The 22,914-nt window shown below is 46.5% G+C and overlaps 1 protein-coding gene across 7 annotated transcripts in view; it reads right to left on the bottom strand.

The window, feature by feature from the left end:
- PRKCE (protein kinase C epsilon) overlaps window positions 1-18,592 on the bottom strand; it is a 547,240-nt gene extending 528,648 nt beyond the window's left edge. For 6 of the 7 annotated variants that reach the window (XR_015137027.1, XM_086327130.1, XM_086327135.1 and 3 more), the window contains exons 1-2: window positions 15,345-15,995; window positions 14,595-15,137 (exon numbers count right to left, since the gene is read on the bottom strand). Coding sequence is in view for 6 of the 7 variants with exons in the window: in XM_086327130.1 (XP_086183256.1) it covers window positions 14,595-14,942 (348 nt within the window). In the remaining variant the exon portion in view is untranslated. Of the gene's footprint in view, window positions 1-14,594; window positions 15,138-15,344; window positions 15,996-16,219 lie in introns of those variants that run through there. The other variant, XM_086327131.1, reaches the window with a different exon arrangement.
- Between the last annotated feature and the right edge of the window lie 4,322 nt (window positions 18,593-22,914).

A 22,914-nucleotide genomic window follows, 5' to 3' on the forward strand; every position in this document is an offset into this window, starting at 1 on the left:
AGGTAGCCTGGAGAGTTCTAGAAACAATGCCCCAAAAAGGACAAGACTTGGCTGGGTGGTAAGACTAACCAAGGAAGACAGACTTGGGGGATCAGAGCACCATAAAACATTGGGCATGAAGGACAGAAACAAGCCCTCATGGAGGCAGTTCCCAGCACAGAGGATGTGGGATCCATTAAACGGGGCAGAGAGAGGGAGGGAACCATGCAGGGCTTTTAACGTCTAGCAGGATAATGGGGCTGGACTCTATCCTATAAGCTGCTGGGGTGGAGGGAGACTGTCCTTGGTTCTGAGCACCCAGAAAGGGGATTTAGTACCACTATACAACTCCCACACAAATCCTCTGGATTCCAGAGACCCAGACTAATAAAGATACAAAACCAGTTCTAACACTATCATCATGAGTTAGTGCTCAGGCACCTGGAACTTAAATGCTATCGTCTTCTCTAAGATGAAAAATAATATTAATGCTTTTCATAAACTAGGCAACTAAAGGTTGAGGCTGTTAAGTGAATTTTCACAAAGTCACAAAGCCACAAAAGAACCAGACCTCCTGCTCCTGGGTGAAGTCTAAAGAAAGACTTGAAGGAAGGAAAGGACTTCTCTGACTGAGGAGAAGAAAAAGGCAGTTTCTGAAAACTGATCCATAAAGAAGGGAAGATGAGCTATCTACCTCATTCATTTTTGTTACTTCAATGTAAGTTATATAAAATGAAATCTGAGCTTAAAGACCAGGGTCTTAGAAAATTAACAAGTAAATGTTCCTTACAAGTATATAAGTATATACACAATCTTTTCAAAAGACTGGCTATTCTTCTACTCTTGGTAAGTAAGTAAGTGAAAGTCACTCAGTCGTGTCCGACTCTTTCAGACTCCATGGACTATGCAGTCCAAAGAATTCTCCAGGTCAGAATATTGGAGTGGGTAGCTGTTCCCTTCTCCAGGGGATCTTCCCAACCCAGGGATCAAACCCAGTTCTCCCGCATTGCAGGCAGATTCTTTACCAGCTGAGCCACCAGGGAAGCCCAAGAATACGGAATGGGTAGCCTATCCCTTTCTCCACCGGATATTCCCGACCTGGGAATTGAACCGGGGTGTCCTGCGTTGCAGGTGGATTCTTTACCCGCTGAGTTTAGGGAAGCCCAGCAACTAAAATGTCTGGGTCAAAAGCAAAGTCCTACTCTCTAAGTGGAGAAGCTTTGGGTGCTGCCTATGAGCTGGGACAACAGAGCAGTCAGTGTGCACTGCATTGAAGGATGGGTTTACAGAAGAGACACACAGTAGGGCAATGAAGGCAGTTGCCTTGGCCCAGAGAAATGGGGGTACACCTGAAAGTGAAAGTCGCTCAGTCGTGTCAGATTCTTTGCGACCCCATGGACGGTATAGTGCATGGAATTCTCTAGGCCAGAATACTGGAGTAGGTGGCCTTTCCTTTCTCCAGGAGGTCTTCCCAACCCAGGGATCGAACCCACGTCTCCTGCATTGAAGGTGGATTCTTTACCAACTGAGCCATGAGATGAGCCCTGGACCACAGCAAATCTGGCTGTTAAAAAACCTTCAAGACTCAGTTACTACATTAGGCCCACAAGCTAAGGAGGTGATGTTCAGATCAAAATGCAATGCTGTCTCTGCTTTTTAAAAAGGTAAGAGGGGGACTTCTCTGGTGGTCCAATGGCTAAGACTCTGCCCTTCCAATGCAGGGATGCAGGGGGTACAGGTTCGATCACTGGTTGGGGAACTAAAATCCCACATGCTGTGTGGCATGGCCAAAAAAGCAAAAAGACAAGAGGGAGCCATGTGTTGGGAAGGTCCATCCATCAGGACCAAAGAGAGTCCAAGGGCAGGTCATCTATGTTACTGCAACTCCCACCAAGGGGGTCGCCTAAAGAAGGGCCAAGAGTGGGGTTCTAGTTCTGCATACATGGAATTAGCAAACCTCAAATTCCTGTTGCTAGCTCATTTCAGAGAGGGAGGGAAGTAGGGATTGAAAAAAGGTTTTGCTTAAGACTCCTTAGTTGAGTATTACTGAACAAAATCTTAGGACAGAAGCACAATTTTACCTGTATCTGGTAATAAATATTAATTGCAGATATTTACCAATAATAATTAACTATTATGTTTTTAAATTTGCTAGAAGTTGGGTACTTTTATTGGTTTGGCTAACAAGTTCAGTCAGGTTTTTCCATAAGATCTTATGAAAAAATCTGAAGTTATTGGCCAATCTACTATGCTGCTGCTCCTGCTGCTGCTAAGTCACTTCAATCGTGTTCGACTCTTCACGACCCCATGGACTGCAGCCTACCAGGCTCCTCTGCCCATGGGATTTTCCAGGCAAGAGTACTGGAGTGGGGTGCCATTGCCTTCTCCAAACCTACTATATTACTTATCTAATATTATAATAACTCTACAAGATAGCTGTTATTTCCCTTTTATAGATAATGAGACTGGTACAGAGAGGTTAAATAATTTTCCCAATAGCATGCAGCCAAAACTGATTAAACTAGAATTCAGTCTAGGATGGACTGACTCCAAAGACTACACTAGTTTTTAACGTTCATGAATTTGGACAAGCCACTACTCAATTACATGAAGGATGCTACAAAGCTATTCTTCATCTCTATTAAGTCTATCAAGAAACAAACAATAGAAAATTAACTGGAAATATGGCATAAGAGATTGAGGTTAGCCCTCTGGATAGATTTCCTTGATAATAAATAGTTCAATACATCATGAGAGATTTTGTCAACACTTTGCTCTGAGCAAAATTCCTGGAACATAGAAAGTATTCAACATATATTAATATTTGTTGAATGGCTGGCTGGCTAGTTGGCTGGCAGGCTAGATGGATGGACAGATTAATGAATGAATACCAGGTTCTATGCACTGTTCCCTTTCTTTGGCTATCTCATTGTTTGAGTTTTGTGTGTATATTTTTTTTAGTGAAGCAATTATTTTTGGATTGCATTCTTACTTTAATCTCACTAATTTCTTGACTTCCCTCATAACCCAAAATGCTAGAAATGGCCTAACATTCTTTATGCTCTTCTTTCAACTTAGAGAGACTCCCTTGTCTATCTATTCAGATTCCATTTTCTACGAGGACTAGATCCAAATCTTGCCAAGAAGCCCCTGCCATCTATTAGAATCGACAGTGATTCCCTCTCTCCTTCAAAGTCCCACCGTTCTTTGACTTCACTGTTTCATAAAAGGGTATTACTTTTGAATCCCCAAATGACCCACTTGACGAAAGTCCATTCCTTCTTTTTTCTAACTATAATGCTTTACAAATTTGTCCACAAAACACTAGTTCTATGGTGCTAATAACATGTATATTTGACTCTGTAACATTTCCCAAATTCTTTGATCACAGCAACCTGAAAACATTACAAGACTCCAGTGTTTCGAAAAACACGCTAGCAAATACTGGCCGATCACATGCTCCATCCTTGCCAGCTGATTGATGATTCTATTAGCTTCCCAAAATGGCCTAAAGGCTCATCAGTCTGGAAGGCAGAGAGATGGATTCATAGACCCTGCATTCTATAAATTCTGCTTGCTTTATTTGTTTACAGAATATCTTTCAAATGGCTCAAGGATACAGAGAGAGGGCTCCATTTTAAAAATATTAATAAATGTGTTTTTGTGGGCCTTGAACACTAGGCAAAGAAGTGAGCTTTCAAAATGCATTTGTGCTTTTGATCACAACAAGAAAGAAAGATGAGAAGGGGAAAAAGCAGACACTGACAGTTTCTCAGAGGAGATGAGAGTTAGCTTCATGGAAAACAATAAAGATAAAACATTATCCTGCACTAGTTGAACATAGTCAAAGCCCCAAATGCAGAAAGCCAAGTCAGGACCATTGTTTACAGAGGCCTCACAAAGTCTCTAGCCTACGCTCTCCTGCTCTCATACACGTGGAATCTAAGCTCCAATGCTACTGCGTAATAGAAGTCATCTGACTCACCATCCAGTGAATTTCTCGGGGAGAGAAAAAGGTGTTAGTCAATCCAACCCTGAAGAGGTGAGGTTTAGGTGTCCCCAGACTCTGAAAGGCTTGTGAACAACTCTCCTTCTTAGTTGTAACTTTCCATACTAGTATATTTATGTTATTCTTTGATTAATATTGTATCTTCTACTAGACCATATACTCCATGAGATCAGGGATCAGCTTCAAAGTATTCAATGAATATTCGCTAACTGGCTGAAAGGATGGCTGGAACAATGAAGAAAGACTCCTCTTTGTCCACTGGTTAGAATCTTTTGTGAGTTCCACCATCTTTCTTTTCAGTACTGGACTGGAAGATGAGTTTCTAAGAGGTGCAGAATCTAAGTTAGCCTGATTAAAGAGCGCTGTCTATTTGAGACTCCAAATAGGCAGCCTTTTACTCAACCCACAGATGAGTGAGTACGTTAGCCTGCTCCTTCTGAGTGGCTCATATTCTGACTGGTGGGGAAGACGCCTGCTTAACATACTTAAGATGTAAGATACTTACATCTGAAAGACAATGGGCACCAAGAGGTGCTCTCATCTGAAAAAAACAAACACATTTATTCAAGAAGGTCATAAGCAAGCTCCAAGTCTATTTTTTCCTCAATAATTAATCACAGGTGCACCCACCTTGATTTTTCCAAATTCTTCTTGAATCTGATTATATCCAGAACTTGGGACAATAGCTCAATGAGCTTATTCCTTGCGGGCAAAGGAAAGTGACCTGTCTGAGACTTCAAGGTGAGGTTGACAGGACCAGGACGGGAGATGAGGCCCTCCCTAGGTCTTCATTCCTGAACTTGGATCTGGTGACAGGCTTGTGACCCTCCTCCTCCCAGGCAATAGATACTACAGAGATCAATCAAACTCTGTCCGGAATTTCCATTCTGTTTAGAGGTCGGCAAAGTTCAAAGACAATAGTCTGTCCCTGTCCCCTCTGTTCTCCCAGCACAATGCAGACTTCTGCCCACTTTTCATGAGTTACTGCCAGAAAATTAGATTTCAAACAGGTGCAGCCTGCTGATTAGCATTATAATAGATTGTAATTACTTAACAAGCCCGTATATACCCAGAGGGACTTGGAGAGAAACACAATGTTTTGCCAAATGTAGCTTTTATTTATGTAAAATACTGCAGGCCTGCTCCAGAGTTCCAAGTGAAGACTCTGGAAGCTTTGTCTGCATGTGTTTCAATGAGCTCTGAGTTCAACCACGAGAACGTAAAATTTCACTTCTCTTCTCGTTGCTGCCAATTACAAAAGGTGTTGTCTCTAAAGCCCTTAGGAGAATTTGAACTTGATTTTAAACTCTGCAAAGGGAGAACAAGTGGATCTTTTCTTTCTCCCCCTATCACAGCACTCTGCAGGGGTCCTCAGTACCCAGAGGGTACACAATTCCGTCCTTCAGAAACCTCAGACCATCATTTTGCTCTGTAATGGTTATTTGGCATTTGGAACCTTTATTTTTTTTGTGACAGTTCCCACTTGTAAAAATGGTTTGACAAAGACCTACTGTATAGCACAAGAAATTATATCTATATCTTATAATAACCTATAATGGAAAAGAATCTGAAAAAGAATATATATAAAACTGAATAAATCTGCTGTACACCTGAAACTAATACAACATTGGAAATCAACTATACTTCAAATAAATAAATAATGCTTTGAGCTTTTACAATGTGTGTGTGTGTGTGTATATATATATACACACACAGTAAACCATCATATTGTACACGCTAAAAGTATACAATTTTTATTTGTCAATTATGCTTCCCTGGTGGCTCAGATGGTAAAGAATCTTCCTGCAATGCAGGAGTCCTGGGTTGGGAAGATCCCCTGAAGAAGGGAATGGCAACCCACTCCAGTATTCTTGCCTGGAGAATCCTCATGGACAGAGGCGCCTGGTGGACTACAGTCCATGGAGTTGCAAAGAGTCAGACACAACTGAGCAAATTTCACACACACACACTTCAGCAGGCTGAGGAAAAAAATCGAAAAAGAAAAAAGAAACCTCACACCTGATGGAGATGCTTCAGCTTGGTGCAAACTGCCTCATGGAAATAATACAGCATTCTCTCATAAAAACGCCTTCCAGGATCCCATAGGTTTTTATAAAATAAAATATCCCTTTCTTCTACCATTTCCTTACTTCTTTCAACCATACAGAAAGATTGATTAAGGAATTCACTCACCTGCTTATCCTACTGGTCTTCCCAACTCGATTCCTGCTCTTCAGAGTCAGGAATGATACTATCCACCACTTTGTCTTCCCAAGCCCCCACTGTCTACCAGAGCACTAGACCACAGTCGATGCTAGGGGAATACACCTTTGTTTGATTAAAAGCTTTCTTTAATTCAACAATGTGCCAGGAATTGAGTACCAAGATCAGAGCAGTGAACAACAACCTCTGCATTTATCTAACCTCTGTTCTTGTGTTCGAGATAATCAATGAGGATAGGCAAATATATACTTTATAAGACAGATAAGAGCTAAAAAGTAAAAATAAAGCAAGAAAAGAGCATATAAAGTGTCAAGGAGAAGGGTAAAAGTTTAGATGAGATTGCCAGAAAAGGCCTTACTGAGACTGTACCAATAATATTTGAGTAAAGATTTAAACTATGAGTGTATCTGAGGAAGGAATGTTCTAGAAAGATGGAATAGCAGGTGCAAAGAACACAGTAAGTGTACGGGTACAAGTGGGTGAATATGACTGGGAGAGAACCAAACAGGTGAGGAATACTTGGTGATGGGGTCATAGAGGTTGTAACCGGAGGCCTGGACATGGTGGCCTTACAGATGGTGATAAGGACTTGGGTTTTTACCCTGAGAAGTTTGTGAGCAGAGTGACATGATCTGATAGAGTTGGGGTAGGGGGCGGGAGCCAGTTAGAAGTTGAAATAATCTTGGTGTGAGACGGCTGGGACTTAGGCCAGAGCAGCGTCAGCAGAGGTATGGAAAGATGATCAGACTTGAGACTTATTTTGAAGGCAGAGAAAACAGACACTGCTGAGGGATTGCATACGGAGTGGATGAGAATGCGAGGTGTCAGGAATGGCCTGGGCAATTGGAAGGGTGGAATTGCTATTTCTTGAGATGAGGAAAATTATGAAAGGCTTAAAATGGGGAGAGGAGACATCACATATACAACTTGGGGCATAATTGAGTTTGAGATGCGCTTTACACAATCAAATGGCCATGACAAGAAGGCAGTCACCTATACGAGTTCTGAATATCAACAGCAGATATGGGATGGAATTAGGAACTTAAGAGACAACAGCATTGGGAATGTATTTAAATTCATGAAACTAGATTATTCAGTACAGCAAAACCAAAACAGAAGCTCCCAAATATCCCTATTTCCAATTAATCATATACTTCAATAAATACTTAACCTTTGACTTCAGCAGCCACAGTTCTAGACTTTCCAAAACAATTTCATTTCAAGTAATTCTATTATTAAATTTCCAAAAAGCCAATTGTTAAGTATAACTAAGTTAACATTATTTTTAGACAATGTGAGACTTCTCATATAAATACATTTTATATGTATATTTTTAGACCATGTGAGACTTCTCATATAAATACAAAGGGAAAAATATCTTTCACTGGACCATATGTTCTGATTTAAGATTCTAAAACTATGAACACATACACACAACCCATTAAATATTAATAAAACTGTTAGAACGTACAGTAGCCTGACCCCTTGCTAAGAACTTTACACAGATTCCCTTATGTCTCACAACAACCCTAAGAGGTAAGAACTATTATATTTCCATTGTACAAAGGAAGAAACAGATTTCAAGAGTGTAAGTCACGTGCCCAAAGACATACAGCTAGTGAGTGATCCAGGCATCCTGCAATTAGAGCTCATGGATTCAGGGCAAGAGGCCTACTGAGGAGCTAGGGAGCTGAGGGTCTCAAATATTCATTAAATCTGCTGCCGGTCAGACAAGCAGCCAAGGCCCGACAGCATATGAGGCCCGTGGCCCTTTAACTTCAGGGCCCACTGTCAAACAGTGTTCTGTGGGAGCACTGGGGCAAGAATTGCATTGTTAAATAACCAATTACGTACCATGGGAAGCAATGTTTCCTTAGATATTAAGTATAGGCTTTTCCCGGTGACTCCATGGTAAAGACTCCACCTGCCAATGCAGGAAGTGGATTCGATCCCTGGGTGGGGAAGATTCCCTGGAGGAGGGCATAGCAACCCACTCCAGTATTCTTGCCTGGGAAGTCCCATGGACAGAGAAGCCTGGCGGGCTGCAGTCTACGGGGTCGCAAAGAGTCAGACAAGATCAGCGACTAAACAAAAACAACAGCAATATAGGGGTCAGTAGGGAATCAGCAGGGAGATACTTGGAGCCCCAGGTGCTGGGAGAGTTCAAGGCATAGGTGCCCACAAAGTGGGTGTGGACTCTTCCCAGTCCTTCCACACTGCTTTCCAGACAATCCCACCTCACTCTGTCTAAATGATGAGAGGTCTCAGAGATCCTCTGAGAGATTGCCTTACAAAATCCCTGAAGACAGAGATGGGTCTTTAAGCTGTTTATACCCACATGTGCTCAGGCCACTACCAGAACAGATCTGAGTAATTTCCTGGGGTAATTTCACCAGAACACGGGTATGTCCTCAGGCTCTGTCCAGGGCATAGCATCTGGGCCACTAGGCCCCTCTCCTTGGCTTCTGCATTGGAAGATTCTCCCCAAGGGCTTTGGGGTCCAGGGGGTACCCCATCCCCCTGAACCCAACCTCTCCAAAAGGGGCATCAGCCTATCTCCCAGTGTCAGCAGGGTGGGATAATTTTTTTTTTTTTTTGCCACTTTATTTTTTTAATTGAAGGATAATTGCTTTACAGAATCTTGTGGTTTTCTGTCAAACATCAACAAGAATCAGCCATTGGTACACCCATGTCCCATCCCACCCATCTCTCTCCCCATCCCACCTTTCTAGATTGTCAGAGTCCCTGTTTGAGTTTCCTGAGTCATACAGCAAATTCCCATTGGCTATCTATTTTACATATGGTAAATTTCCATGCTACTCTCTCTATACATCTCACCCTCTCACTACTCCCCTCAATTTTTAAGATTCTTTTTTCATGTGGACCATTTTTAATGGCCTCTACAGAATTTGCTACAATATCGCTTCTGTTGTTTATGTTCTGGTATTCTGGCTATGAGGCATGTAAGATATAGCTCCCCAACCAGGGATCAAACCCACACCCCCTGCACTGGAAGCAGAAGTCTTAAAGACTGGACCGCCATGGACGTTCCATGGTTGGGATAGTTTTGAGAAACCCTGTCAATGGGCTACTTTGGAAAAATGAAACAGAATCATGAGTGCCCCATTCCTTGCCAAATGAGACTCCCCGAATGAAAAACATTTTGGAGGCTATGAAAAACTGGCTTCCTTAGATCCTGTATAATATTCAGACCAATAAAGACCCCTCTCTAGGGCCTAGCCATGGTAGGTTTAGGGGGACATAACAACAATAGCTACAGTTGTTAAACATTCACAGAGCCCTTGGCTGATGTGCTTTACCTGGTCCTTCCATCCCCAGGACAAGCCCGTTGCATTACAGGTGGGAACTTGTCCCACTGCCCACGTCTTACAGAGGCAGAAACAGAAACACAGTTTAAATGGCTCCCTAAAGGTCTCACAAGTGGTTGGTAATAGAGATGAGATTCAAGCCCAAGCAGCCGGGCTCCAGAGCTCTGCCCTCAGGTGCTCCACCAAACCACCTGTCAGAAAATGACTTTCTGTCATTGCCACTGTGATGAGGGCCTCTTCTGTAGCATGAAGCATGGGAGCAACACCAACCAAAGATAACTTCAGAGTCTGGGGACAGGAAGGAGAGAACTGAGCAAAGGACATAGCGAGCAGACTCCAGAGTGTGACAGGACGAGACAATTGTAACCCACATGCTGTACCCGCCCTCTCTGCCATCCTCCTGCTCCCCTAGTACCCCACCATCTGTCCTAAATGCGAGTGCTGCTCCACCAGCATCCATTCAGGAATCCTAATGCTTCTAGTTTACCCAATCCTGCTTACAAATCTTGCTTTATCCATTTATCCAGGTGGGCCAGGCAAGAATACTGGAGTGGATTGCTGTTTCCTTCTCCAGGGGATCTCCCCAACGCAGGAGTCAAACCTGGGTCTCCTTCATTGCAGGCAGATTCTTTACCAACTGAGCTACTGGGAATTATACAAGTCTATTCACGTGCAAAGAAGAGGGGGTTACAAATTGAGAGAGTAGCACTGATATATATACACTCAGTTCAGTTCAGTCGCTCAGTCGTGTCTGACTCTTTGCGACCCCATGAATTGCAGCAGGCCAGGCCTCCCTGTCCATCACCAACTCCTGGAGTTCACTCAAACTCACGTCCATCGAGTCAGTGATGCCACCCAGCCATCTCATCCTCTGTCGTCCCCTTCTCCTCCTGCCCCCGATCCCTCCCAGCATCAGCGTCTACCATATGTAAAATAGATAACTGCTGTTTGGGCACAGGGATCTCAAGCCGGCGCTGTAACAGCTTAGAGGGGTGGGGAGGAGGTTCAAGGGGGAGGGGGCATATGTGTACTTGTGGCTGATTCACGTGGTTGTATGGCAGAAGTCAATACAATATCGCAAAACAATTGTCCTCCAATTAAAAATAAATTTTAAAAAATTAGACAATTAAATTTTAAAAAACAAATCTATTCAAAAATCTCAGGACATTTCTATGCACAAGATCTTGGTATATTCATTATCTGAGCCTTCCCCTACCTGCAGTTTCTATTCTAATTCAGTGTTTCTCAAGGTATGGGCTGGTCAGAATCTCCAGAACAGCTTGTTCTAAATAAGAATTCTGTCCTAAACAACAGAATGGAAAGCTCTGAAAGTGGGGCAGGAGGACCTGGATTTTTAATGACCCCACCCAGTGACTCTTGCACACTGAAGTCTGAGGAGAGTTATCACCTCTAACAGTTTTGGGGAAGTGAGCTACAGCAATTGTGTTTCATGGGATTCTGCTCCGAGTACAGGTGAAATCTGCCCATCTCTATGCAATGAGCTTTCTCTAAAGCAACCCCTTTTGTCACCATAACAGGTATGTGTCTCATTGTCTGGGGAATAACAATCTCAGTCTGGTTTTAAACATTCTAGAATCCACCTCAATTTTCCAAACTTTATCCCACGGTTTCCAAGGGGTGGAATCATTAGCCCCCATAGTACTAATGATTTTAAGAGGCACCTGAGGTAAGCTTTTCATTTTCATTTTAGAGACAAATGTTTAGTTTAATGTCAATAAAGAAAACTGTAACTACCATATCCAAACCTGTCATTTCACAAATACTGGGGCTTAAGTGGGAAATCAAAGAGCTACTGTTTTAAAATATTAAGTAAATCCATCATAGCACTGGCAGTACTCAGATAAAAGTCTTAAATTTGGGGAGCCTCACCTTCGGTCCTCTCCTGACAGGCGACCTCAGTTTCAGCCACGCGTTTCTGACCCAGGCACGCTCCGCCTTTACTCCAGCATGTCTGCGCCCACGGAACACTGTCTTCTCCCATAAACACCTCTTTAAATGTTACCCATCGTTTCACCCCCAATTCAAGTCTCCTTCCAGGAACCTCTAGACTCTTCCAGCCATCCCAGCATACTCCCTTTTGGAACTCCTGTAACATACTTAAGGTACCACTAATTTAGAGCCTAATTGCTACTTAAGGGTCTATGAGTATTCAGTGTTATTTCCCTAGTGAAATGAAGCCTCCTGAGAGTAACCCATGGTCTCTTTCACTCCTGGATTACCCAAAGAGCTAAATGTTCCTGGCTGGATCTGAGTGCAAAACAGAACTCAGTGAATACCTGGGAATTCATCACGCAGCTGAATGAAATGTTCCACAGCGATGAGAAAGGTGGCTGTTGCATGCCCTCTGCATCTCCTTACTCCAGGCCAGATTTCTCAGCCACACCTCTTCATTACTGCCAGGTGAAGAGCGCAGAGGCTAGAGCCCAGGAAATTCTACCCAGAGGTGTGATTCTGTGGGTGTCCCCTGGCTGACAGGGATGGGAAAGGTGACCTTAGCCATCCCAGGTACAACCTGTCTGCTTCCACAGTCCAGTCACGTCTGCTGCTGCGTCCTCACCCTCAGTTGGAAGAACCAGTGCGGCCGGACCATCCTCATGAAAACAATTCCAGACAACAGAACCAGCTCCACTACTTGATTCATCCATCCTGTGACTCTGGCCTTTCTGTATCTCAAGTTTTTTAATCTACCAACACCTAATTCACACTTGTTCACTTTCATGCATTGGAGAAGGAAATGGCAACCCACGCCAGTATTCTTGCCTGGAGAATCCCAGGGACGGGGGAGCCTGGTAGGCTGCTGTCTACGGGGTCGCACAGAGTCGGACATGACTGAAGTGACTTAGCATAGCATAGCATAAGGCAAAAGAGACACTGATTCTGAAAGCACTTTAAATTATCATGTACAATAAAAACATCAGGGTCACAGCACATGAATCTGCAGGAAGACTTAGACTAGGAGACCAGAGGGCCTAGTTCTCCACTGAGCAAGCTGTGAGCAATAGGAGCTGTGGTCCCTCCTTCCAACCCTGCCCCGTCTGCTTGTCTTGTGACCTCAGGAACCCACTTAGCTGCTCTGGGACTCAGCATCCTTGGCTGTGAAAACTGCCTATCACTAGTGATCCGGTCCAGGGCCAAGTCCAATGTGAATCTGAGTACCTCAGAGAGTGACAGACGACCAAGACTAGTGTCCAGTGCACACTTCACTGGACATGCTCCAAAGTGAGGATCATGAGCCAATGTACCCAGGATTTGGGTGGGCCCCGGCAAAGCATCATCAGAGACACTCAGACACCTTTCCCTCCAGCTAGCATCTGTTTTGTGGAGAAAAGCAGACGTGCTGTTCACCCTACCCGCTCTCCGCCTCACTGTCCAACTCCATCTGAATACACGGCAAAAAGCCTCATTTCCTCACTACCATAGTCATATTTTTTTCTTCCCCTTCCTGTCCTAAAACAACAACTTGAAAACCACAGATTTTGGTGTTAAGATCTGGCTTTGAAATTAGTTATCTCTTCAGCTCCCCCTCAGAGATGCACCACTTTCATGGGTGAAAGGACTGAAGGCCAGTGGACAGGAAATGGGAAATGAGTGGGAACTCCGGTGGTGGGAGGGGGGCAGTGGCCAGGGCCATTGGTGAACTGGAATGGAATGGAATGACACTGTGTTCTTTGGGATTCCATAAAGGTTTGCCTGCTTCCCAAAGTGTAAGCCACAAATCTCCCAGGGTTGTACTTGGTGTGGTTTGTTGGAGCTTCCTTGTAAGCCCTGTAACCATGGTTTCGGGCAGACTACATCACAGCCAGGAGCATCAAGGGGAGACGAAAAGCTTTTTCCTATTTTCCCAGAAGATTCCATCTCCTTAAAAAAAGTGTGTGTATATATACATATATGTGGGTAGGTATATATATATATATGTATGTATGTATGTATGTATTTATATGTAAGGTGATATGCCAAGGTGATTCATGTGCAACCTTTGACCATAGGACATCATGAAGTTATTTGTTTTCAATAATTAAACATCTCTCCACGAGGATCAGGTATTCTCTGTGTAGACCAAAGAACCCTAAAACTATATACACCCAGAGTCACATCTGCTCTCCCTGGAAACATGTAACAAATATAAAAATAAAGAAAATCATTTCCTAATTTAACACCTTCCCTCTAAAAAAGAACTAAAACAAGGTTGCTTCTCCCTGTTTCTCTGAGTGCCAAGGTTCAATGCATTTGGTTTAGAGTGTGTGCACAAGGCCTATTACCAAGCCCCTAATATTTTGACAGTGTAATCAATTAACTTGGTCTCAAAAATAGTATCTCATGGCACAGTGTCTTGAGAATCAAAACAGGGAAACATGTAACTTTAAGTCGGATTCAAAGCACTGACTGCCAATTAATCACAAGCCGAACCGTTTGTAGAATACAGTGCTAGTTCCGGATGGATGGACAATGCATTGGGCAAACCCAGCTCGGCCCATGTTTCTGGGACCCTGGAGGGGACTAGAGAAGAAATTTTTCTCTCCGCATGTCAGAAGATAAGCTAACTGCCAGACAACAGAATAGAAATGAGCCAGCTTCATCCCGGAGGGAAAAATAAAACAGCTCCTCACTCGGCTACTCAGGACAAAGCCAGAACGTGCAAGAAGCCTTCAGTGTAGGGCTCCACGTGCCTCTCCAAGGACTGAGGAACCCACCCACACACAACCAGCCCACCACGCTCCTGGCGGAAGGAGCCGGCTTCTCCGCCAACCTTCAGCACCAGCAGTTTGGGGTTCCCAGCTTTCTAAGTCCCTGTAGCGCCCACTGTCTGGACAGGGCAGAGGACCTTACCCTCTTTCCAAGACTCATCTTCCATGCCCCAGTGGCTACTTCTCCCCAACTACTAAGTGGAATGTGCCTTCCCCAAGGTAATTGAGACACACACACACACCCCAAATGGCACTAAATCCCTGAGCCCCACGACCAAAGCCAAGGTCGTGAGTTCTGCCCCTGGAACCCCACAGCCTGGTTCCTGAACCAGGAGGCGCCCAACTCACCCAGTCCTCGAAGTGACGGCTCCCGTTCTGCAGCAGCTCCTCAAACTGGATGGTGCAGTTGGCCACGAAGTCATCGTAGCCGATGGGGGCATCGTGGAAGACAGCCAGCTCGATCTTGCGCCCGTTGCACACATCAGTGACGAACTCGTCGTGCCAGGCCGGGCTGTTGGTCTTCTGCTTGGTGGCCGTTTGGCCGATGCGCGAGTCGTCCACGTTGAGGGCGATGTAGGGGTCGAGAAGGAAAGTCTGCGGCCGGGGTCCCACCGCATGGCGCAGCGACCAGGCTGTGGGTTTCAAGCTCACGGCCTCGCAGATTTTGATCTTAAGAAGGCCATTGAACACTACCATGGTCGGGGCGGGGAGTGGGGGCCGGGGTCACTCCGTCCGCCCAGAGGGCAGGAACGAAGAACCGACGCCGCGGCGCTCCGAGCACGGGACTCTTGGGTCCCCTCTCGCCCCACCCCACACTCTCCCTACACCTTGTAGTGTTGCGCCCTGGCGCGGGCGATTCTCAGCCAGTGCATGTATTTCCTCGCCGGGTTCCTAACGGAAAACAAGGAGGGGGGAGAGCTGGGGGACGTCCGTGTTTGGAGAAGTCTCTCCCCCCGCCCCCCCCCACCAGCAGCACCTCCAGAAGAGGAGACGAGCTATCGGCTCCGCTGCAAAAGCCGCGGGGGCTGTCTCGTCGCCTCGCTGGCTCTCCGGGTCGGGGCTGCGGGGAAGTGGGCGCCGAGCCGGGCGCTTACCTACCTTTCCGAAACATAATCCCCGGGAAATTTCGACTCCAGGAGGGGGAGGGGGCGGTGAGACGGGGCGGGGACCAGAACGGGGGCGCAGATTTCCACCCGGATCCTCTTCGCACACCCAGCGCCTGCCTCTGACCGCGCGGGGCGGGGGATGGACCCAGGGATGTGCAGTCTACCCGGAGGGATGCATGTCCAGAGGAAATGGTCCTCCTCGGAGCCAAATTTAAAAAAAAAAAAAATCCACAAGCCACAGGGCGAGCCCGGCCGCCTCCTCCTGGGCGAAGCAGCGCCGCGCCGCAGTCGGCGATCGGGAGGCGCCAGGAGTCGGGAATCTCACATCCGCGCGGGCTCGAGAGTCGGGGTGGCCGCGGCTCCGGCTGGGGCGCAGGCCGGCACCGGGCGGTGCGCAGCGCGGCGGGGCCGGGACTGCGACTCGGCGCGGCCCCACCTCCCGGGCGCCGGCGCCCGCCCGCCGCGCTCCCCGCGTCCCGGCTTTCAGCTGCCGCTCGCTCGCTGCCCGCCCGCTCTCCCCCTCGGTCTCTTCTCCCTCCGTCGGTGTGCGAGCGAGTCTCCCTCCCTCTAATGCAGGAAATGCGCAAAAGACGTCAGTGTGTATGTGTGTGTGTGTGTGTGTGTGTGTGAGTGTGTGTGTGTGTGCACGCGCGCGCGCGCGCGCGCCCTGGTGTTTGGGGAAATAGAAAGTTTTGCCGGTTGGGGGAGCAATACGGGAAAAGTGAGCCCAGCAGAGGACTGTCGAGAACTGGCGAGCCTTTCGGGGTCGCGGCGGCCGGCGGGGGAGCGGGACTGGGACCCCGCGCGGGACCCGGGGGAGTGGCGGCCTTGGGGGCGGGGGGATGCGGGTCCGCTGGCTGTGGATACCTGGTCTGTGGTCTCCCGCAGGAGACTAGAGGGCCACGCATCTTTCCAGGCTCTGCGGCCAGCACTGTCTTTTACAGCCGGGAGCGGAGAGGTGGCAGGGGTCGCGCTGCTGCAGAGGACTCGAGACCCTCCCTCGGCCCCACCCCTACTCTGACCGTGGCTGGCCAGGGCAGCTTGCGGGAGTATTGGTCGGTCTGTCTGTCATTCTGTCCGGAGACGCTCTGCTCTGCGGTGGTGGGGGAAGGGGGGAAGGGAGGGGCGTGCAAGGCTCTGTGTGAGTTTTAAAACACTTATTCTTTCTTCCCTTTCTTTGGGGGCACTCTCCCTTTTGGGGGTCTGTCCCAAACTTCTCGGGCTGCGAGAACTTGTTGGCAAGAGAAAGCTTAGTAACACCCCGGCTCGGTTCGTGTGTTTGTTTATATTTTACAAAGTGACTTCATATTTACTCTAGACTTTGCCTGTGCCCTTTGGGGGGGGACAGGGTTCTGATCAGCGCGCTGACAGCGGCCGTCCCAGCTGCGCGAAAACGGGGCGCGTCCTCCGGCGGGGACTGGGGGTTGTGGGCTGTGTCCGTGTTAATTTCCTCCGTAACCTTTAAACTCTCGCTGGAAGCCGCGGCGGCAGCTGATCACGTGAGGCGGGCCCTGGGCTGCTGGGGAAGAATTTCCTCCGCGGGGAGCCAGGGACGGAGAAGGCGAGGGACGGCCTGGCGCCTGGGGACGCGAACCTGGGAGGGCGGGGCGGAGAGCGCGGAGGTCCGGGGCGCGGCCCTGCCTGGAACTGCAGGAGGACAGCCCTGGGAAGAGGTCGTCTCCGCAACCTGCGAGCCGGGGGGCGGGGGGTGGGGTGTTGTGCAAACGGAAAAAGAAAACCTCGGCCCTCGCCCGCGTGCCAAGTCAAGTCAGGGAGTTTGTAGGAATCGTGGTAAGCTGTGTTTATCTTTCGACTCTGGTTAGCCCAAGTTTAAAACCCACCTCTCGATCACTTTTTCTCAGTGGAAAAAAAAAAGGAAAGTTATCATTGTCTGTGGCTTAGAGGCTTAAAAAGGCTTAAAGGCGCAGAAGGAGGCAGACCCCTGGAACGACAGGGTACTAAGTGCCGCAGACAGGTTGCAAAAATGATCAGAAGAGTCCTAGGCAGATCCTCTCCGAAGGCCTCCAGCTACTGCGCTCTCTCGAGCTTACCAGTAATTTCACGCAGCCCTCCAAGTTAGACGGAGCAGCAGGGTAGAGAGAGCCAGCCTACAGTCAGAGACAGAAGAGTCCCGTTCCCATGGAAAAAGTCTGGATGTAAAAGTTTTGCCTTCCAGGGCCACTCCCACCAGCTGGAGGCATATTTTAAAATTTGTCAGTTTGACAAAGCACAGGTGGGATATCTCATCGCTGTTAACTTTATTTCTTTGATCATCAGAACTTTTTCCTCCTCGCTTCTACCACCATTCTATTCTTATTAAGCATGTTTCCCCCTTCAGGGGGCATGTGATGGGCTTGATCTTCTACAAATGCGTTTGGAAGCCAAGCAAGAGCTAGAGAGAGATTCGTAAGATGCCTGACAAAGAGGCAGAATTGAAGGGCTACCAACAAACTGGCCATCAAGATAAATAATATTTTAATATGATATTTTGAAAAAATAAAAATGAATGTAGGGTTCCAAGATGCACACAATATCCACATTTTAAAATAGTTTTAGATATTACATTAAAATAGTATTTGTATTGCTGAGTTTCTGGGCACCCCTGAAATTTCGTGCGGGAGAAAAGGGCTTCCTTTGCCTTGCCCCAGCCCCGTCTCTGTGAGGAACTGGAGAACAGCATAGATTTCATGAAGGAGGAATTCTTGAGTGTTTCATACCTTTTCTCTACTATTTTCTGAGTGAGTCCTATCTTACCAGCAAACAGACAAGTACAAGGATTGAAGACAGTGGTCAAAATCCCTCCTCTTCTATGTTTGTAACAGGAAATATATTTAGAAATAAAGACACACCAAATTTGAACTTTTGGCATCTTCTTATGTCCCCCCTCCTCCTCCCCAGGCAAGAACCCCAGTGTTATTAAATAGGCCTGTTGCTGTCCCAGGGACTAGGCATTCTTAAAACCAATAACCTACAAGTTTCTAATACCATTTCCCTGGACCGGGGTAGGGATACAGAAAGGCTGCATCTGCCTCTTAACAGACTTCTTGTTGCACCATGTGAATAAATTGTACTACAATCCTCAGATGTGACCAATCCCAGGGTGACCTTTCCTTTCAATTACAAGTCTTTCTGCCTGGGGGTGGAGGAAGGTGGGGTAACTCAAAGACTTGGCCAAACAAACTTTCTGTTTTGTGTTGGAAGAATATTTAAATAAAAAGGGAGAATATTGGTTGTCTATATAAAAACATTGCTAATTTCCTGACAATTATTATATCCTTATTTCTAAATCAATCTCTCACCATTCACCTCTCAAACTTAGCTAAATGAAAATATATATCCTCTAGGGGCACCATGGAGATGCCAGATGTGAGTCTGTTTAGGGGAAAACCTTTAAATTTACCTGCGGGTGGGCAGTTGGATCTAAAATAACCCACTGCTCCAGATTTCATATGAAAAGAAAAACAAGCCATTGCAGGGCAGAGGTTTTAGAATGTAAAATTCCAATCAATAATTACTGCCTACTTCATCCTTCTCTTGGCCCCTGTATAGTCCTGAAAGACAGGACAGCCCTGGGTATAAAGTGAAAGTGAAGTCACTCAGTCGTGTCCGACTCTTTGTGACCCGTGGACTGTAGCCCACAAAGCTCCTCTGTCCATGGGACTCTCCAGGCAAGAATACTGGAGTGGGTTGCCGTTTCCTTCTCCAGAGGATCTTCCTGACCCAGGGATCGAACCCAGGTCTCCCACATTGCAGGCAGACGCTTTAACCTCTGTGCCACCAGGGAAGCCCTTAAATACAAGAATACAGTCTCTCAGAAAACCTCCTATAGAGACACAGAACTTCAGATCCAAGTACTAACATCAAAGATTTCAAAGGGAGGAAAGGAAGCCAGGTTGAAAGAAGAAGGGGGAGGAGGCGGGAGAGGAGGGTGAAAGGGGTGGCCTTACAGATGTCTCCTGCCACCTACAGATACCCAGGCGTTATGGGACTTTTCCCTGGGCCTCCAGAGAAGGGAGGACTGGAACTCGGCCCTACCAGAAATCAGACCAGACCAGAACCAGAATTCGAGTTCTCTGCCAAGAGGAGGTGATCAGTCTCCAATCCTCAGCTCAGGCTGAGGGCCCTTCGACCAGATTCCCGCGTCCAGGACCAGGGGACTAAAAACATCCTTCACAGGCTACAGTCTATGGGATTGCCAAGAGTCAGATACAACTTAGCAACTGAGCCTACTACAAAACACCCTTTAGAATCCAACTATGGCCTGGTTGTTTTGTTATCTTTGGGAGAGGAAGAGGAAGAGAAAAAAAATGATAGAAGAGTTTGATAAGGACGGTGACTCCTTTTAAAATTAAGGATCTTAGGGACTTTCCTGGTGGTGCAATGGTTAAGAATCCACCTGCCACTGCGGGGAACGTGGGTTTAATCCCTGGTCCGAGAAGATCTCACATGCCTCAGAGCAACTAAGCCCATGCACCACAACTGCTGAGCCTGCTTGCCACGAATACTGAAGCTGGGCGCCTAGTGTCTGTGCTCTGCAATAAGAGAAGCCACCATAATGAGAAGCCTGCACGCTGCAATGAAGAGTGGCCCCCACCCACTGCGTCTAGAGAAAGCCTGCACACAGCAACAAAGGCCCAGCACAGCCAAAAATATAAAATAAAATTTTAAAAATAAATTGATTAAATTAAGGCTCGTGAAAAAAGGCTGGTGGAGCAAGAGTCCCCAGGGCAGTATGATAAGTTGCAAATGGAGGGCTGTACCAGCCTCTGGGAGTGCATGAAAGAAGAGTCAACACTTCGCCTGAAGTTGCCTGGGAAGGCATCACCCAGCAGGCCTAGGCTTTTCAACAGGAGTTTCTTCAAAAGCAAAGAGGAGAGAAAAGGGCATTGGAGGCAACAGGAACAGAGTGTAGAGAGCTCAGGTAGGTAAGAGCATGGCTGTTTGGGATGAGTAAGGAACCGGGTGTGCCTGGCCTTTCAGGTGAGAGGAGGTGAGCTAGGTTGGACTAAGGCCTTGTAGAGCCTAAGAAGGAAGCTGGAACTTCCTCCTTGAGCGACACTGATCCTTCTAACGTAGAGAAGCAGCATAATGGGAGTTCATACTTTTAAAAAAGCAATTTTTCAGGGATAGGTACTTTCTCTTCCGTAATTTTCCTCCAAAAGACTCACCCCAAACACAGGATGTCAGGGAGACAGAAGATCCAAGTCTGAGGACACTTTACCCTCCATCTGATCAAAAAAGAAACAGTCTATGGATATTGTTGAGCTGAGTAGAAGGAATCAAGGAGGGGTGTCCAAACCTTAGACTAGCACATTCAGATTCGCAGCCTTGTTGCTCTGCTGGTCTTCGCCATTCGTGAGATGTTAATGGCTTCTGCAAAGGTCTGCCTGGTTAGGGTCTCTCATAGATTCCACATGTGCTCTGTGGAGCAGATTCAACCATCTGAGCCATGTGATGGGAATATGCAGGAGCACAACAAAACGAAAACCATGTAGAGTTTGGTTGGCCCTGCCCTGGCCTAACTCCCACCTGAGTTCCAGCCCAGCTTCTAATCCCACCCTAGGCCCACCCTCTTGTTGCTGGCCCATGTCTGGCCTGCCATGTCTGCTTATGTTGGCCCTGTCTCTGCTCTGAACTCTGTTGCCGTGACTCAGAGACAAGCTTCAGTCACACTCTACAAAGAGATGAAAGGATCAGAGGGAACTCTAGAACTTAAAAGTGCATAATGGGTGGGAAATGACCTGCTATCCCTCCCTCCTCAGCTCCCATGACCCTGAGCCCTACTCCCTCAGGTGCCATATGGAAAATAATATCACATGCCACATTGTCTTTGGCTCTGATGTTGGGCTGCATCTTGGGACTCTGAAATCCATAAATTCATCCATCCATCTTTACTGAGAATTGCTACGTTCAGAATACTGGGGCAGGTGCTCTCAGTTCAGTTCAGTCGCTCAGTCTTGTCTGACTCTTTGAGACGCTATGGACTGCAGCACGCCAGGCTTCCCTGTCTATCACCAACTCCCAGAGCTTACTCAAACTCATGTCCATCGAGTCAGTGATGCTATCCAACCACTGCCCCTTCTGTCATCCCCTTCTCCTCCTGCCTTCAATCTTTCACAGCATGAGGGTCTTTTCCAATGTGTCAGTTCTTCACATCAGGTGTCCAGAGTATTGGAGCTTCAGCTTCAGCACCAGTCCTTCCAATGAATATTCAGGACTGATTTCCTTTAGGATCGACTGCTCTAGGGAGGACAAATAGATACTCCCGCTCCTTGATGATTCCTGCTCTGGCTGGGGAGATAGGAAGATCAATTCAGGTAGTCATTCATTTATTCAGCAGTCAGTATTGAATACCAAGTCATTTAGACCACTGGAGAAACAAAGATGATGACACATAATGACACTTTATTAGTTGGGATGGGCCAGTTCATGCTGCTGTAATAAGCAGTCCCCAAATCCCAAAGTCTAAAACTAACAAAGATCTCTTCTCACACAGCTGTAAGTCCATGGTGGGGTTGTCCACATAAGCATCTTCCCCACTCCTGCATGTAGACCAACAGAAAAGTCACTTTTGGGGACCTAGCTGGTCACAGGCAGAGAGCAAAAGAACCCTGAGAGGGTGTTAGGCAATTAAATAACCCACTCGAAGTGCTAACCTCTATGTCTGCTCACTAGTTGTTGGCTAGAACCAGGCACATGGCCTCTTTTCCTCATATGCAAGTGAGTTGAGAAGTTCTCCCACCTGCAGGGTGAGGAGCCTGGAATATTTGACAAATAGCACTGAAGACTGCCTTAGACACTGTCTTCAAATAACGGGTACACAGAGATAATTCAAGGTAGCACATGGTAAATGGCAGATAAATGGCACAGTCAGAAAGTTCTGTGATCATTTAAGGGCACATGACCATCACAATCAGAGTAAGACTATTTGCAACCCAATGGCCCTGGGTCACTGCATACAGAATCTTCCAGTAACTGGAGAATCCAACTACCAGACTAGCAACCACCTAAGCTCCTGTTCTTCTTCCCTTGATACATCTAACTTCTCAGAACCTGCAGGTCCTTCAAGTGACTTCAGATCCGAGTCAGCACTAAGGAAGCATTTGAACTCAACAGAACGAAGACTTGTTTGCTTTACTCTGCAGGATTTGGGAGATCACCTGGCCTATACTCTAAATTCTTACTAAATTCTTCTATTAAATGAGGAATCTCAGTCCTAGAGAGGTTAACTGCCTTGCCACACAAGAAAATTTTAAAAAATAATAGTAATAACCAAAACACTACTTAGAGGTCAGAACAAATGCTTGAACTTCCTAGTTGAAGTTCACTCTTCTTCTACATTGTCATACTGGAACTAATGCAATGCATGTAATGATAATAACCCCAATCCCATTTTAATTCCTTGGAAACAAAATTTCTATAAACCTAACGTCCAAGTCTGTTTTAACGTACTGACTTGCAGTTTAACTGGCCTTGGTGAGGTACAGCATTTAGACAACAATAATTCTCAGAGAGCTATAATGTTGATAGAGTTCTTCCTGAAGTTGTTTTGGTGACGCATC

This window comes from Bos grunniens, chromosome 11, assembly GCF_055505025.1.
Source record: "Bos grunniens cultivar Pamir isolate PY7600 chromosome 11, Bosgru_T2T1.0, whole genome shotgun sequence".
Taxonomy (NCBI): Eukaryota; Metazoa; Chordata; class Mammalia; order Artiodactyla; family Bovidae; genus Bos; species Bos grunniens.